This window comes from Netta rufina (genome assembly GCF_964035555.1).
Source record: "Netta rufina genome assembly, chromosome: 18".
Lineage (NCBI taxonomy): Eukaryota > Metazoa > Chordata > Aves > Anseriformes > Anatidae > Netta > Netta rufina.
The window spans coordinates 13,194,948-13,213,567 of NC_140142.1; the positions used below are offsets into that span (position 1 = coordinate 13,194,948).

General features: G+C 50.7%; 1 protein-coding gene across 1 annotated transcript; it reads right to left on the minus strand.

The window, feature by feature from the left end:
• Positions 1–15,583: 15,583 nt before the first annotated feature.
• Positions 15,584–17,410, minus strand: LOC311216527 (olfactory receptor 14A16-like; the record flags this gene model as incomplete). Its single annotated transcript, XM_084298056.1, has 2 exons — positions 15,584–15,705; positions 16,483–17,410. The coding sequence occupies 2 exons, from the start codon at positions 17,408–17,410 to the stop codon at positions 15,584–15,586; spliced, it is 1,050 nt and encodes a 349-aa protein (XP_084154182.1).
• Between the last annotated feature and the right edge of the window lie 1,210 nt (positions 17,411–18,620).

Sequence of the window (18,620 nt, forward strand, 5' to 3'; positions counted from 1 at the left end):
GAAGGACACGGAGTGGTGCCCTCCCATGAAGGAGGATGCAGAGCACAGCTGTAAGAGGCGTCTTGCTTGTGCCATGGCCGACACAGGTTCAGTTGAAGTAAAAGCCCCAGCCCAGGACAATGGAGTGAAGGTCCCTGGGCACAACTGCAGAAAGACTTTGGAAGATGTCTGCCAGTGACAGCTTGAAACACCAAATGCATCTTGGTGGTAGTAGGTCCTTTTGGCACATGGGCAGTTGACCTCCCTGGCAAAACCACCACGGAGGCCACCACTGCAAAGCTGCTGTGTAACACCGACTTTTGTCCCCGGGGTCCAGACAGGGGAGAGGGGAGAGGCAGGCTGTGGGGAGGGGGCTGGAGTGAGGTCACTGCCACTGCAGCAGCCTGATTGGCCCTCAGAAGGGCTGGCCACCAGGCACTGTGACATCATCGCGCGTATCAGAGTGCCCCCTGGGCAGCAATGACATCACTGCAGAGGGGAGGGCGAGGGGCTGGCAGAGCCCCATCGAGGGGCTGGCTGGGGGTCCCCTCTGCTACAGCCACCTGATGGAGCGGGGCAGGCAGGAGGGCAGGCAGGGCTCGTGACCACCTTGCTCAGGACGATCCCTGGGTGAGCTGGGTGACAAAATCTGAGCCTTAGCTCCAGCAGAAGCTCTTCTCTTTGCTCTTGACTTTTCTCGATAACATCACTTCCAGGTGAGCTCTGCCCTTGCTAAATCCATATCTCTGTCTCCACCATAAATTTCTGTTTTTGGAGCCTGTCCTTGCTGTCACCCCCTGCCAGCTCCTTCGTGGCTCCTTTCAGTGCCCTGTCCCTGCATCGTCCCAGCCCCACTGCCCCACACATGGTCCCACAGCCATGCTGCCAAGGCACCGCACATGGCAGTGCACAGTCAGGGCTTGGTCAAGGTCCCGCCGTTACAATCCTAAAGGCACTCTCAGGGTCCCTTCCCGCCATGGCCCTCCTGCCTTTGCAGCCTTCTCCAGCCCATGGCACCTGCCCTGACCCAGCCACGTCCCATGGGGGCCTCTGCAAACAGCCCTGCTCCAGGTCTGCAGGGCTCTGGGCCAGGACAGAGGCCGACAGAGCTGGCTGTTCCCCCAACACAGACCTTGAGCTCTCCCACCTCCCTGATCTCTGCCCACCTCCTTGCCCTCATCCCAGCCCAGTGGCAGTGGTCCTCAGGGTAGTGCCCACCGCAGGCTGCTGCAGGGCTCTGGGCACTGCCATCACAGTCACAGCCCCTCTGAAGGGCACAGCAGCTCCTGGGGCATAGAGGGCTCAGCCACAGAGATGTTGACATCCATATCACCAGCGTACAGAGGTCAGTGTCCCCTGCAGTGTCCCCTGCCCTCCTCAGCAGCAGATCCCCAAGAGATCTGTAGCCCCTCGGTGCCATCCACGGGACTCCCCAGGCATTTCCTGCAGCCCCGGGGCCAGGGCAGCCTGCCCCAACCAGCTGCAGCCAGAAGGGGGTTTGCGGTTCCCATTAGTTCCTCATCAGCTGAGGGTGGGTCTCAAACAAAGAGATTTCAGTAAGTTCATTTATTTTGTTTATATACACAAAGAACCTGGTTCCTCATTTACATGAACATTCACGAAAGATGTGTTGGTACTTATGTAGAAAGGGATGAATAAAGACATTTGTAGAAAAGAGTTCCACAAGAAGAAAAATTAACAAATCAAAACAAAGTGAAAACAAACAGTCACCTCTGAAGTAAAACGAGGCTTTGACTGACATGACATAAAATACACTAGATCTGTAGAAGAAGAAAAGAAGCAGTCCATAATTGCTGAAGGGTCAGTCAGTTTCCTCAGCACATCCTGAAAACCCTCCATGACATCACTTTCCCGATGGCACCCTTGAGTTCCTGGTTCCTCATTCTGTAGATGAGGGGGTTCACTACTGGAGGCATCACTGAGTACAGAACTGCCATCACCAGGTCCTGAGATGGGAGGGAGATGGAGGGGGGCTGCAGGTACGCAAAAAAGACGGTGCTGATAAACAGGGAGACCACGGACAGGTGAGGGAGGCATGTGGAAAAGGCTTTGTGTCGGCCCCGCTCAGAGGGCATCCTCAGCACAGCCCTGAAGATCTGCAGGTAGGAGAAAAGAATGAAAACAAAACACCCCAAAACCAGAGAACTACTAAATGGAAGCCCAACTGCCATGATGTAGGAGTCAGAGCAAGAGAGCTTCAGGATCTGGGGGACTTCACAGAAGAACTGGTTCACAGCATTGCCTTGGCAGAGGGGCAGGGAAAATGTATTGGCAGTGTGAAGCAGAGCATAGAGAACCCCACTGCCCCAGGCAGCTGCTGCCATCTGGGCACAAGCTCTGCTGCCCAGGAGGGTCCTATAGTGAAGGGGCTTGCAGATGGCAATGTAGTGGTCATAGGACATGACAGTGAGAACATAAAACTCTGCTGACATTAAAAAGAAAAAAAAGACCTGTGCAGCACATCCTGTGTAGGAAATGGCCCTGGTGTCCCAGAGGGAATTGGCCATGGCTTTGGGGACAGTGGTGAAGATGCAGCCCAGGTCGAGGAGGGTGAGATTGAGGAGGAAGAAGTACATGGGGGTGTGGAGGCGGTGGTCACAGGCTACGGCGGTGAGGATGAGGCCGTTGCCCAGGAGGGCAGCCAGGTAGATGCCCAGGAAGAGCACGAAGTGCAGGATCTGCAGCTCCCGTGTGTCTGCAAATGCCAGCAGGAGGAACGCAGTGATGGAACTACTGTTGGACATGTGCTGCCATTGGCATGGAGATCTGTTAATGGAGAAGAAATATTTGGGGAGACCTCTATGAGCAAAACCTGTTCCTTACAGAAAGCTCCCAAATTGCTGTTTCTCTTTCAGGAACACTTTTCCTGGTCCCCTACTTCAGCTGAGGTCAGTGCTGGCTGAGGGTTACACTGGGAGCACAAGACTCTGGAGGAGATATTCCTTCCCTGCAGCAAGTAAATTGTATCTTGGTGATCTCAGGTCAACTACACTTGGTATATCAAGGTGTTTTTCAGAAAAGTTCCTAGAAAGACACCCAACTGCAGAGCAGGTCTTGGTGGATATTTTCTGTATTTTTTGAACTTCATCTTGTAAAGCTTTGTACAGAAGTAGCGTACTTGTTCTTGTAAAGAAGTTTTGTACTTCTTTTGTAAAGAAGTGCTCTAAGGCAGAAATCCATAGTATACTGCCCACCAAGAGAAATTCTGGGGCTACTCGAGGCAAAGGGACTGTCCAGCAGTGCAAAGTGTCGAAAGCTGGTGCATCTGTTAGTTCTGATTTCAGCTGCCCTTTATAGGCACCTCTGGAGGATGGTCACACTCAGGTGTTCCCCTGGAAAGAACCTGGATGCTGCTGAGAGCAGAGGAATCCAGGCTCAAAGGGCAGATCTCCAAACCCCTCACCTCATCGTACCTGAGGAGGATCTCTGCTCTCTGCTCTTCTCCAGGGACAGAGAGGGATCACAGCAGCTGCCCACATTCAGGCATCCAGCAGCAATAGTATGGCCTTAGGACTGATGTGTCTTCTCCATGGGGCTGCTAGATAACACAGAGCTGCTAGGGCAGAGCTGTGCCCTTGTGCATGGCAGCCTGCAGCCCAGCAGAAGTCCTGATGACACTATGGCTGGAGGTTGAAGGTGCGAGAGAAACGAAAGCAGGGGATAGCTCCAGGGAAGGTGTCTCCAGTGCAAGGATGGCAGGGAGATGCCCAAATCCCTTCTGCCATGGAGATACTGGGAGCAGCTCCCTCTCACTCCCTGCCCATGGCTCTACTGCCTGCAGCTGTGCCTGCCTGCAGCTGGGTCTCTGTCCCCACGCCTCCTGCCTGCAGCTCAGAGCCCCCATCCCACCCGCTGGGTGCTCAGCTCTGCCCTGCAGACACCTCCTGGCAGCAGGGCTCTGCCCAGGGGCAGCTCACTGGGGGCACGTCCTAGAGACCAGGTCACACAGACCCTGCTGACACTGTGCAAGGGGTGGTGGAGCTTTCTAGGGGCTGAGGGGCAGGAAAGGGACTTGATGGGGGTCATTGGAACCTCCTTAGGATGCCTTAGGACTGTCAGGCTTTTCTAGGAAATAATATTATATTTTGCTATTTCTACTGAGCCAAAAAGAAAATTAAAAGCAGAGGCTAAGGAAAGATGAGAGTGAAGTTCCCTTTGAAATTCCCTTGGTGTGCTGTGGAGCTGTGAGCAGGCTGCCCCAGGCAGCAGCCTCCCACCAGCGGCAGGACCCTGCCCTGCCAGGGGGGCTCCTTCCACCCGCAGCTTCTCTTTGCAGTGCCCTGGGCAGCTCCCCAGACAGGCTGAGTGCTGAGCCTGGCAGGCGGCAGAGGCCCTGCCCCGCCACACAGCCCCTGGGGCACAGCAGGGACCCTGCTCTGCACCACAGCCCTGGACACCCCTGCCTGCACCCCTGCCTTCTCCTGTCTCCAGCCAGAAACTCACTGGGTGCAGGTCTGGGAATTCTCCCGCAGTGAGCTCTGGGCATGCTGCCACTTCTGCCTGCCCTTAAGCACTGTGTCTCTGCAGGCAGTGCCCCCAGCCCTGCTGCGCTGTGCAGAGGAGCTGCTTCTGGGCAGAGCTGTCTCTCTGCCCCCCACCAGGCTCCCTACACATGGCCCTGGGGCTGCAGGGGAACCTGATGGGAAATGGCCTGAAGGAATCCCTGGAGTTTCTTCCCTCCCCTGGCACACACACTTTTTGACAGCATGCTAATTTCTCTTTATAGGCTAGGAATCAACTTTCTTTATCCTGTTTCTTGGTCCTCTTTAAAAGCAGGACACATAACCCAGATGTGCCCCAATGCCCTCACCCTGGGGCACAGGCAGGAGGAGCTGGATCCCAATCTGTTGTCACAGGGCTGGGACATTGATAGAAGAGCTGCTGAGGTGTCAGGGGACCTGTCCCTCAGCTTGGGGTGCTGTGCTGGATAGGGACATATGGATGGGGGGATGAACAACAGGATGTTGTCCTCCATTTGAAGGAGCCACTCCTCTATGGGATGGGCAGCAGGTTGGCGGAGCCCTTGGATGACAGTCAAAATGTCAGTTAGTCAGGGTGACAGCATGACAGGAAAATCTCTGAATCTAAATCTCTTCAGTCAGGCTGAAGAATTGGGGAAAGTCTTATGGAAGCCATTAGAGTAAGTTGAGTGCAATGACCCTGTGTCATACTGGGGGCCTTTAATCACTGAGTGTCACAGGACAGTGACAGTGCTCTGTGCAAACATTCCAAATGTTTTCTATGGGTTCTTGGAGACAGCTTCTGTGCACAGGTGCCAGATGGGCCAACCTAGCTGATGTTCACCAGGATCTGGGACTTGCAAACATGAAAAATTGTGTCTTGACACTCCTCTTGAAAAATGCATGTTGTAGTCCAGCTGCTTTTCAGCACATGGAAAGAGATGAGGTTTCATCAGGTACATCAGTGTGCAGTACGGTCAGGGGCTGTAGTCCTGCCTTCAGCATGCCACAGGTCTCCTGGAATGAGAGCGCTTAGATCCTAAATCAGGATGGGTTCCTCCTCCACTGTGGACACTGAGACACAAGTGGTCTCCTGCAGGCAGATCTGGCAGTCCAGCTGCAAGGGGCAGGCTGCCCCTCCACCTCAGCCCCTTCTGTGGTCTCCACCTCCTCTGAAGGCCAAAAGCTGTGGGCCATGGAGAGGCTGTGGCAGCCTAGAGGAGAGCATGGCATCCGTCCTAGACCATTCTCACCACTTCCCTTTTTGTCTGAAGCGCTGCCCTACTCTCTCTCATCATGACATGTTGAGGGTACGTCTGCCCTTCCTTTGTGTACCACCTCTGTCTCCTGCATGGCACACTGGGGGATGATGCTGAGGCCCTGGCATGTACTCCAATTCACTCTGTAAAACCCATCCTTCTTTCAGAAGTGAGTTACATGCAGTGAAGAGTTCAGGCACACCGAGGGGCTGTTCCATCCCAGGTGCCTTCGCTCCCATCTTTTGAAAAATCCAAGCCCCAGGACAAGCCTGAAACCCAACCATCGTGGGAGGGCTCCCAACAGCAAAAGCATGTTGTTAAAAGGGGGCAGTAGTGGTATCTCCAGGGCTCCACTTCCTTTATTCCATGGCCTTTGCCACCATTTAGAGATGTCCCTGATCTGTTCCTGATCCTGAAAAGAACTGGGCAGAAGGGAAGTTCATCTCTCATCTCTCTCCTGAGCTGTGCCATCTCCATGCTGCTGGCTTCACAGGCCTTCAAATGACATGGGCTGATGCCACAGGGGGATGCCCTGCATCACCAGGATATCGTCACTGGAGCTGCGGCAGTGCCGGCACTTCCCTGCAAGGCCTGGCCCCTGCTGGGCACTGCTTGGGTGCTCCCCAGCGCAAGGTAGAGCGGGACAATCACCTCCCTCAACTGACTAGCAATGCCGTGCTTGATGCATCCCAGGATATGGTTGGTCCTCCTCACTGCCAGGGCACACTACTGGCTCATATTCAGCTTGCTATCAACCAAAACCCCCAGATCCCTCTCTGAAAGGCTGCTCTCCAGTGTCTCGTCACCCAAGGAACAGAGTTCCCCTGAAGGAGAGCAGTACAAGGGGAAGGGTTTCTGGCACACTCCTGAGAGGCCTGTGGGAGCTGCAGGCCACACCAGTCTCTGAGACACTAGACAACTTTCCACCAAGATGCAGATCCCAAAGAGGCACCAGCTCCCAGGAAATCCTGGCCCTGATTTGTCCCCCATCATGAGGAGACATTGAGCCATGGCCAGATGAGCCCCAGGGCTCAGGGTAGCCCTAGCATGAGGATCCACGAGTCCTGACTGCCGCATTGTTCCCTAAGTCCAGCTGGACTCTCAGGCTGGGATCCCACAGCAGCCACCAGCCCTGTCCAGCCTCCCCCACAGCCCACGACTTGCACCTTTGGACAGTTGACAGCCCCTGTGTCACCCCTTGAGAAGGAGCTCCTGACACCCTTACCTTTCGAGGAGAGCTGCAGGAGCCCTGAGAACATGGAAGTAAGGGTGGAAGTAATGGTCACTCTCCAGGAGCCCTTCATGCTGCTGGCCCTCATCTCAGGACAAGGGATGCCCGCCCTGGCTCCTCAACCACAACTCCTCTGTAAGGTGCCCCTGCTCCTCTGCCCATCAGCGAGGGTTGGGCAGCGAGGGTTTTGTCACATCAGGGCTCCATGCACAACAGAATATTGTCATTTTATTGGTGTAAGCCTGAAGATTGCCTACTTTTTTTTTTTAAGAATTTCAAAAATTTCACTTCAATCAGCACACTGCAATCAGCTGAAATGATTGAACACTTCTAATACAATATCTGAGGTGTCCCATGAAATCAAAATGATCATATTTAATGATGTCTATTACAGCAGGAGAAAAAATATTGATCTTCCCTTGGCATTGCCAGAACTCTGTCTCTTGTGCACCGCACTTCATCTTCCCCATCAGAGAATCATAGAACCGTAAGTCAACGTTGGAAAATACCTCCAAAATCAGCTCATCCAACTGTTGCGCTACTGCCAATGTCACCCACTAAACCGTGCTCTTAAGCACCATGTCCAGCTTTTCCTTAAACACCCCCAGGGACAGTGAATCCGCCACTTCCCTGGGCAACCCGTCCCAATGCCTGACTACTCTTTCTGAGAAGAAATGTCTCCTGATTTCTAACCTAACCCCAGCCCCATTGCAATTTGAGGCCATTCCCTCTAGTCCTTTCACTACTTTCCTGTGAGAAGAGGCTGACCCTCAGCTCCCCACCACTTTCTTTGAGGTAGCTGTAGAGAGCAACAAGGTCTCATCTGATCCTCCTCTTCACCAGACTAAACAACCCAAGTTCCCTCAACTGCTCCTCATAGCTCTTGTTTTCCAGGTCCTTCGCGAGGTTTATAGCCCTTCTCTGGACATGTTCCAGCACCTCGATATCCTTCTGGAAGTGAGGGGCCCAAAACTGAACACAGTACTCAAGGTGCGGCCTCACCAGAGCCACTTTGCCCCAAGCCTGTAGCATTGCATAGGGTTATTGTGAGCAAAGGGCAGGACCTGGCAATTAGCCATGGTGAACCTCATTCCACTGGCTTCTGCCCATCGATCCAACCTGCCCAGGTCCCCCTGCAGGGCCTTCCTACACTACAGCAGTTCAACATTTCCCCCCAACTTGGTGTCATCTGCAACTTACTGAGGGTGCACTCAATTCCCACATCCAAATCATCAATAAAGATATTAAAGAGGATGGGCCCCAAGAACAACTGCTGGGGAACACCACTGGTGACTGCTCACCAGCTGGATTTCATTCTGTTCACCACTACTCTCTGGGCCTATCCGTCCAGCCAGCTTTTAACCCAGCATAGAGTGTGCCTGTCCAAACCATGGGCTGCCAGCTTTTCCAGAATACTGTGGGAGATTGTGTCAAAGGCTTTGCAGAAGTCTAGGTAGACTATGTCAGCAGGCTTTCCCTCATCCCACAGGCAGGTTACTAGTCATTGAAGGAGATGAGGTTGGTCAGGCAGGACTAGCCTTTCAGGTATTTCCAGCTGGCCTGATTAAACAGACCATATCAGACCTTCCCAGCAGACTATGTGGACACGTGCAGTTTCCATTATTCTGCAGAGTTTCCCTCCACTTGCTCTTTGGTCATTCAGATACTTCTCATGCATCGAGTTGCTTCTTGGGACTTCAGGGGAATTCCACTTGCCTGTATTTCAGTAGTCTCTCTCATCATCCATGTAAACAACTCTGTAGCTGTATTTCTCATTTACCAATTCCCATCTATTTGAATCAAATGTTTTTTGTACGCTTATCCCCTGTGCATGGTGCAACTTGGATATGGCCCACTGTTGTGGACTTTTTTTTTTACTATTTTTTTTAACTTGTGTTTCTTTACTGTATTTTTTTGTTAAGTATTAATAACAAAGACACACACATAAAAGACAAGAAAAAACTGTTTGCATCTACTTTTCTCTGGTAAGGAGGCAGCAGCTGGTGCAGAGAAGCTGTAACATCCACCTGCAGACTTCAGTGGAGAAGTCTGGTGTACTTAAAAGTGATGCAAGTCACGGTGGAGGATGTGAGAAGTGGTGGGGATGGAGAGCTGAGCAGCAAGGTTGTCCATACAGTCTAGGACTTCAAGGGAATGCGTTTCCTATCCATTCAGACCTCCTTAGGAGACACTTTGGATCAATGTCAACTGGTGAATGCTGCTAAATTAAATAAGCTTACATATGAAAATGTTGTTTTGTAAAGTGGTCATTGAAAATTTCCTCTTTAACTACACTTTTGAAAACTCACTAATTAACTGTACAAGTCTGGAAGACCGGATAAAAATGGCTGAATTGTAATGAGCCCCATGGTGCATTTGGTGCTGAGTCCATAAACTTCAGGTAGTAAGAAGAGAATGATGTAACTGCAGGAGAAGTTCAAGTCAGAAGGAGACTTTGAAATGTCTAGGAGTATTAATGGGCCCCAGTGAGGGTCATTACTGACAAAGCCTCCCCATGGACTTGTTAGAGCAGACAATGTGAGGCCATGTTGCAGGTAGACAAAAGCACTGGGCAGGAGACTCTGATGCTGAGTAAAGGCCTTGGTTTGTTTGGTGAAGCAGAAAGGCCAAGCCCTGGCCCCCAGCCCCTGGGCAGGGAGGTCCTGTCCCTCACCCATGGCTCAGGGCTCTTCCTGGGGCAGTGGGATGTGGGGTATGTCATGCTGTTTGAAGGACAATGCTATGACACCTGCTGGCCTCCCCATTGGGTTGCTGCCCTGCACTGTCCTATCCCTTCCCAGTTTTCCCTGCAGGCATCCACCTTGCTTCTCCACATTGCTCTCACCCTGGCATTTCCATACTTTCACTGCTATCTGCCCACCCTCCATTCGCTGTCCTTTGAAACACAGTGGCATGGGCTGACCACAGACTCCTTCTTGGTGATGTCAGGCACCACAGCACTACCCTTTCAGTGACATTTCCTCCTCCTCATGCCCACTCTTCACCTTCCAAGCAGCACTTTGTAGCAGTTTTGACACTATTCTGCTGTTTCTCAGCACCAGAGAAAGCTTTATCATCAACAAACCACTTTTTTAGCAGATGTCCAGAGATGTCAGCCTTCTGGAGACCTATGGCCTGACCAGACAGAAGAAACCTCGCCATGATCTTCCAAACCATATACCCACTGCTGGCCTTCCAGCTTCCCAGGTAGATGTGACAAAGTTGCGTGCCTCTTGCTGTCCCACCATGTGATCAGGCAGAAGGGATGTGAAAACCCACACCCAAGGTCTCTTCCTGCATGGGGCCTGTCAGGCTCTCAGAGAGAGGGCATCTCACAAACAGTGTGCCAAGCAGGTGCCTTCTGCTGCCTTATCAGGGGTGCTGGCAGGTGTAAGTTGAAAAGCACAGATGTTAGCCAGGAGGCAAGGGCTGACACAGCAGCTGCTTCAGGAAGAGGTAACCTCACAGGCCCTGTCCCCAGCCCTGTTACTGCTGCTGGCCTGTCAGCTCCAGAGTCAGAGGTGACCAGACGGTTCCAATGGATTTGAAGTTACTGAGGCACAACAGACCTCCAAATAATACACCCACATAGCAACCTGGTTGTGAGCCTGGACCTGACCTGATTAAAAGGAAAAAATTAAATGGAATTTATCGATAATTTTTCTACCATTGCTTCAAATATGGAAACCATCTTCAAATGAAATGCACTAATTTTCAGAATTTTTAGGCTTGTCTATGAATTCTCATCCAAACTTGCACACATTTTCCCAAACATGTGTGCAAACATTTTCCCATGTTTGGGAAAATGTGTGCAAATTTGCACACATTCCTTCCCAAAACCTTGAATAGTGCAACTGTGTTCCCAGGACATGTGTGTATTGGCACATTGCACATCTCCACCTCAGATCTAAATGGAGCAGAGAGCAATGAAGGTTAGAGGGGATGGATAGATCCTGCCTTTAGCTCTTTGCTGTCGACCCATGGTCACACTTGCTAGGACTTCCCTTTCATCCTTCCTCTTTATGAGCTGGCCAAATCTTTATGGGGTGTACAGTTGCATAGCACCATGGCTCTCCATGTGCCAGACTCCAAGCAATACCCAGAAACCCAGAGCACAGCCTTAGAAAGAGGCCCACAGCACAACTGAGGAAGGCAAATGTGACTCCTATCTTGCACAAAGGCAAGGCGGAGGTCCCAGGGAACTAGAGGCCAGACAGCCTTTCCTCAGATCCTGGGAAAGTGATGGAGCAGCTAATCCTGAAAAACATTTCCAAGCACATGGGGGATAACAAAGTGATCAGGAGTGGTCAGCATGGATTCATCAAGTATTTGTTGAGACTTAACTACTGGATAACCTTCTCCAATGAAAAGGCTGCCTTGGTAAATGAGGGGAGAGGAGGAGATGCTGTCTGCCTTGTCTTCAGAAAGGCTTTTCACATGTTTCCCATAATATCCTGAGAGAGAAGCTGATCAAGTCTGGTCAGAATGAGGAGGCAGTGCGGTGGACTGGAAAGTTCCCGCACGGACGGGCTCATAGTCCTGTGACATGTAGTCTAGTTGGAAGTCAGTCACAAGCAGGACACTGTGAGGGCAATATTGGGTCCTATCCTATCCATTCATTCTCCAGCCATTCTTTAATGTTGTGATCCTGTGTGGATGATATGGACTGGAATTTTGATAAACATTTGTCTCCAGAAGTTTGTAGCCAGATTTACACACTCCATCAGGAGGTCGTTCAGTACTGTGCAAACAGGGAGTCAATACTGGACCAATATTATTTAACAAGTTTATTCATGACTTGTACAATGGGACAAGTTGGCAGATGATATGAATCTGAGAGCAGTGGCCGACACACAAGATGGTTTTGCCGTCATTCTGAGGGACCTTGCAGGCTAGAGAACTGGGCAAAGATGAATTGCATGAAATTCAACAAAGTGAAATGCTCCTGCAGGAATAACATTATGCACAAAGACATTGCTTGGGGCCAACCAAGCTAGAAATCAGCTTGGTAGAGAAGGACCTGGGTTTTCTGGTGGTCAACAAGATGAACAGGTGCCAGCCATGTGGAATTACATCAAAGAAGGCCACCAGCACCTTGGGCTTCATTATTACAAACCTTACCAGTACATTCAGGGCGTTGGTCCTTCCTCTCTACTGACCTCTGCTGAGACCATACCCAGTGTGCAGTGTCCAGTTCTGGGCTTCCTTGTGCATGAAAGACCTGGATGTAGTGCAGTAAGTCCAGTAAATGCCACAAAGGTCATTAAGGGACTGGGAGAGTCTTCAGATGAGGAGAGGCTGAGAGAGCTGGAGTGTTGAGCCTGGAGAAGAGAAGGCAAGGGGGAGATTTTTACCAAAGAATCAGAGAACGGCCAAGATTGGAAGGGACCTCTGAAGATCGTTTAGTCTAATCTCCCTGCAAGCAGGATCACCTGTAGCACATTGTGCAGGATGGCATCCAGGCAGATTTTGAATATCTCCAGTGAGGGAGACTCCACAACCTCTCTGGGCAACCTGTTCCAGTGTTTTGTCACCCTCTCAGTTAAGAACTGCTCTCTCATATTCAGACAGAACTTCCTGTGCTCCAGTTAGTGCCCCACTGCCTGAAGTCCTGTTGCTGGGCACAACTGAAAAAAATCTGGTTCCATCCTCTTAACACCCTCTCCTCAGATATTTATACACATTGATGAGGTCTCCCTTCAGTCTTCTCTTTTCCAGGCCAAACAGGCCCATCTCTCTAAGCCTGTTTTTGTGTGACAGGTGCTCCTCATCTTCTTTGTAGACCTCCTCTGGACTAGCTCCAGCAGTTCCATGTCCCTCTTGTACTGGGGATCCCAGAACTGGACACAATCCTCCAGGTGTGGCCACATTAGGTGAAGACATGATGGGAGGAATTAAGACAAAGCAGCCTGACTCTTTTCTGAAGTGCCCATTGACAGGACAAGAGGCAATGGGCACCAAAGGAAACGTTGGTAAAACCTCCTGGAAACAGGAAAGCTCTTCTGTACTGTGAAGTGGGTTGATGAGTGGCACAGGTTGCTCAGAGAAGTTGTGGAGCCAACATACCTGGAGATATTCAGAACCTGTCTGGACATGGACATGAGCATGGACAACCTGCTCAAGCTGGTCCTGCTTGAGCAATGGGGTTGGCCTAGGCAACCTCCACAGCTCCCTTCCTACCTCAAACATTCCATAGTTCTGTGATAGCTGGCAGTGTTTCTGAAAACTTTTCTGTGCTACCTCAAACCAGTCTGAGTCCTGGTGCCCATAGAACAGAGCTTGCTTTTAGGATGACTTAACTCACTAGGTAACCCTGATGAACAGAGATTTCAAAAGCAGGCACTGTCTCAGCCCACAGCAGTGTTCCCAGGTCCTGACTCCACTGAACAGCTCCTTCTTCCTTGAGGATTATGAGCTGGAAGGAACCTGTGGAGGTCTGTACCTTGGCCTGGCCTCAGCTGGGATAACTTGAGAGTTAGATCACATCGGTCAGTACTTGGTTCACCTCTCATGTTCAGATGTGATTTTTTTTCCTTAGCCTCTTTTGAAACTTCTTTTTCTACCTTTCCTCCTCATTGTCTTTTGTCCTTTCTGCCCCTCCTTGTGCCCCAGCAAGATCACTGTATGTACTGAGACCAAGGGCAATCACAGCCTGATCTTGAAGTGCTGCCTCACCAGGATTCTCTGGGACTGTGCAGGCAGGCTGTGACGGCCTGCTCCAAAAGACGACTCATTGCTTGAGATCAGGGGAGATCACAGGGAAAAACCCAACACCTAGTGCAGAGGGACAGTGGCAGTAATTGTAGGTTGATATGGGGCTGGGGCCTGAACCAGGGCATGGGTGACAGGGCTGGTCATTTCCCAGCGCGGACAGATCCCAGCAGGAGGAAGGACCCAGACATTTCCAAGACCAGCTCCCTCCTGGACAGCGCTGAATAGTGGTGCTGCTCTGCAGAGCAAGTGGGCTGTGGTTTATCTCTGGACCAGATGGTGGTACTTCACTAAGGATGACATTGCTCATTGCCAGCTCCCCCTCTATGTGCCTGCTGGGTTCCACTCTCTCCTCTGGGGTTGCACAGTCCTTGCTTACCTGGAAATAATCCAGTTTAGAACTCAGTTTAAACATACGGATGCATTGATTTATTGTTTTTGTCTTTGGGGACCCCACCTTGTGTAATCTGTCACTTTGTGGGGCCTGCTGGGTATGTGCACGTTGGGTATGTTATGCAGTAACCATTCACCATCTCCACTGTGTCCTAATTTCGGCTAGGGTAGAGTTAATTTTTCTTCTAGTAGCTGGTAAGGTTCTGTGTTTGGGATTTAGGATGAGAATAATGTTGATAACACACTGATGTTTTAACTGTTGCAGGGCACTGCTTACACTAAGCCAAGGACTTTTCAGTTTCTCGCTCTGTCCTGGGAGGGGACAGAACCAGGACAGCTGACCCAAACTGGCCAAAGGGGTATTCCATACCATCTGATGTTATGCTGATCAATTAATACGGGAGGGGCTGGCCAGGGTGGAAGGACCGACTGCTCAGGGATAGTCTGGGCATCAGTCTGCAGGTGGTGAGCAATTGCATTGTGCATCACTTGTTTTGTAGACATCATTATTAGTAGTCCTAGTATCATTATTATTATTTTTCTTTCTTTTTGGTCCTAATAACATGTCTTTTCCTCAACCCACAGGCTTTATTTTTTTTCCGATTCTCTCTCCCATCCCAGAGAGGGAGGGTGAGCGAATGTCTGTGTGGTGCTTAGCTGACAGCCAGGTTAAACCATAACAGTCCTTTGTCACAGTCCACTGTCACTAGACACAACCAGGAGCTATTTGGTCTTGCACCCAGGGAGAAACAGCAAGTACTTAGGCCTATTGCTGGCACCATCTTTGAAGGAAGAGCCCAGCCTTCAGGCAGGACACTGAGGACATCCCATTTTATTACACAGCTGTCCTGGGAGAGTCCAGTCAGAGAAAGGCTTTAAGATAGACTTTGATACAGGCTTCAGGTGAGACAAGGCAAAGTCATTCCTCAGTATCAGTGGGAGGAAACCACATATTTTTCTAGAAACAGCAGAAGTGCAAGCATCAATAAATAATTGCAGGTTCGAGACCCTCCGATTAATGGCGTGGGGAAGCAAGTGATCGACTCAATATGAGTGGTAATACAAGCTTCAACTTTGTTGCGCAGATATCCGTATATTTATACACACAGCTATAATTATGCCTACTGGTCACTATCCTATTGGCTAAGCCTAAAAGTGTTGCAAAAAATACTGTTTCTCCTACTTGCGGTTACAGCGCATAAGCTACTCCCTTATTTTCCCAGGCTTCAGATCCATTGTTTATCTCTCTCTCAAGGACAGACTACTCCTTGCATATTTTCACAAGAATGCTTCTCATCTGGCCTACTCCATGGCTATCAACTCTGCATTTTCTTTGCCTTGCTTGTACAATTCCTCTAGGGACCTGTGCCCTTGCTCTTTGAGCCATTCTTCAACAAATAATAATAAATACATACATAATTATAATGAAAAAATAACACAACACAAACCTGGAAGATGATATATTGGGAGTCATTTCAGAAGAGAGAATGGAACTCTATGAATACTGAAAAACAATCAGTAAACACTTTTCAAATGATATCCTTGAGCTCCTGCTTCCTCATGCTGTAGATGAAGGGGTTCAATGCTGGAGACACCACCAAGTACAGAACTGCCACCACCAGATCCAGAGATGGGTAGGAGATGGAGGAGACTTCAGGTAGGCAAACATGGCCATGCTGAGAAACTGGAAGACCATGGCAAGGTGAGGAAGGTATGTGGAGAAGGCTTTGTGCTGTCCCTGCTCAGAGGGCATCCTTAGCACAGCTCTGAAGATCTGCACAGAGGACAGCACAATAAAGCAGTCTCCCACAAACACAAACCCACTAAATGAGGGTCACTGCCCACTGTGGGCACAGTCTGCTCATGGAGAACACCTGGGCCCTTCAACCAACTCCACATTCCTCTCCTGGAAGATGTCTTCTGCCCTGCCCCGTGTGGGACAACTGTGAGTAGGCATCTCAATAAACATTTTCCATCTCCACAGTCATCAGACACCAACAGGTTACTCCTAATTCCTACCCATGGTCTCTCACTGCTCACAGCATGGCAATAAGTTTCTTCTCTCCCAAATCCATGCAGCAACAGGCCTTTCAGGCTACAGCTGCACAGCCCTGAACTTGCCACCAGCTTTGAAGGAAAAGACAAGTCTTCAGGCAGCGCACTGGGGACACCCCATTTTATTACGAAGGTGCTAAGAGAGTCAGTGCTGACCTACCATTAGATGTGTATTTACAGAGCCTCAAGACTAGAGAGCAGTGTCATTACTCAGTAATAGGATGATGAAGAAATTACTTTATCTTTTTTATGAACATTATAAATGCAAGTGACACTGGGGAAAGCAATAACTAAAATGATAAGGACACAAGGACCAAGCCTGCAAGAAGATACTCAGAAAGTCATTTGTGGAGAAAGAAGGGAAAATAATCACCCTTAAGAAACATCCCTGAAAACAAGTTCCTAATAGCTCCCTTCAGCTCCTGGTTCCTCATACTGTAGATGAGGGGGTTCAAAGTTGGAGGCACCACCGAGTACAGAACTGCCACCACGAGGTCCAGGGCTGTGTAGGAGAAGGTGGTGGGCTTCAGGTAAGCAAACATGGCTGTACTGAGAAATAGGGAGACCACAGCCAGGTGAGGGAGGCATGTGGAGAAGGCTTTGTGCCATCCCTGCTCGGAGGGCATCCTCAGCACGGCTCTAAAGATCTGCAAATAGGACAAAATAATGAATACAAAAAAGACAAATGCTAAACTGAAACCAACCAGAAGAAGCCAAAATTTCCTGAGGTAGGAGTGTGAGCAGGAGAGCTTGAGTATCTGGGGAATTTCACAGAAGAACTGGTCTAGGGTATTTCCTCCACACAGTGGCAGGGAAAATGCATTGGCCATGTGCAGGACTGCATTGAGAACGCCACTGCCCCAAGCAGCTGCTGCCATCTGGGCACAAGCTCTGCTGCCTAGGAGGCTCCCATAGTGCAGGGGCTTGCAGATGGCAATGTAGCAGTCGTAGGCCATGATGGTGAGAAGAGAATGCTCTGCTGAAAATAAGAAGACAATCAGAAAGACTTGCGCAGCACATCCTGCATAGGAAATGGCCCTGGTATCCCAGAGGGAATTGGCCATGGCTTTGGGGACAGTGGTGGAGATGCAGCCCAGGTCGAGGAGGGCGAGGTTGAGGAGGAAGAAGTACATGGGGTTGTGGAGGCGGTGGTCGCAGGCTACAGCAGTGAGGATGAGGCCGTTGCCCAGGAGGGCAGCCAGGTAGATGCCCAGGAAGAGTGCGAAGTGCAGGAGCTTCAGCTCCCTTGTGTCTGCAAATGCCAGGAGGAGGAACTCAGTGATGGAGCTGCTGTTGGACATTTGATGCATCTTGGCCTCAGCTCCTATCCAAAGACAAAGGGACATGCACTGGATACCTATGAAAGGTGATGACACATTTTGAAACACATCATTTAGTTCAGATCCAGTGCACCTGTATTACAGAGGGCTGTTTATCATCCTCCAGCAGAAGGGGCAATTGTCCAGGGCCAATGCTGGATGTCCTTAAACCAGAGTGACCTGAACAAAGCCAGCTCATTTCCGAGCCCAACGCACCACAGTGCCCAGAGCAATATTGACTAGAACCGTATGGACACTTTGCTCTCAGGATGCACCACCAGAGCAGGACTCAGTATTCTGGTGTTTGAGATCTGGCTTTAATCCCACTGTCCAGAGAGTCTGAGCGAAATACTAAGGGCAGGAAGGTTGGAAGGAGACACACAGAGAAATGCCCCAGTGTTCCTCCTGAGGGAGGAAGGAAATGGAGTGAGAGATGGGCAACTGGGTGGGTTCTCTTCTGAGGTTCTTCCTGCCAAGGGGAAAATGCAGCCTGAGATCCCATGGATGTGGGGGCAGAGGCTTTGCTGAATGGGAGAAGACACCAAGTGGTTGGTCAGGGGAAGGCACCTGCAGTACAGGGGTGGCAGAGAGGTGCTCAAATTCCCCCTGCCAATGAGTTTCTGGGAGCCGCTCCCTCTCACTCCCTGCCCATGGCTCTGCTGCCTGCTGCTGTCCCTGCCTGCAGCTGGGTCTCTGTCCCCACGCCTCCTGCCTGCAGCTCAGAGCCCCCATCCCACCCGCTGTGTGCTCAGCTCTGCCCTGCAGACACCTCCTGGCAGCAGGGCTCTGCCCAGGGGCAGCTCGCTGGGGGCACGTCCTAGAGCCCAGGTCACACAGACCCTGCTAACAGTGCATGTGTGGTGGTGGAGCTTTCTAGGGGCTGAGGGGCAGGAAAGGGTCCTTTTATTCCTCCTTATGATGGCCTCTCAACTCATCATGGAGTCTCAGCCTCTTCTTGGAGTAACTATTTCTGTTTGTATTACCACCGAGCAAAAGAAGAGAAGATTGAAAGTTCAGGAGACTCAGGAAAGCTGAGACTGAAGTCTAAATCCCATACCATATCCCGGACCTTGCAAAGTCCCTTTGGATACACCCTGGTTGTGCCGTGGAGCTGTGAGCAGGCTGCCCCAGGCAGCAGCCTCCCACCAGCAGCAGGACCCTGCCCTGCCGGGGGGGCTCCTTCCACCCGCAG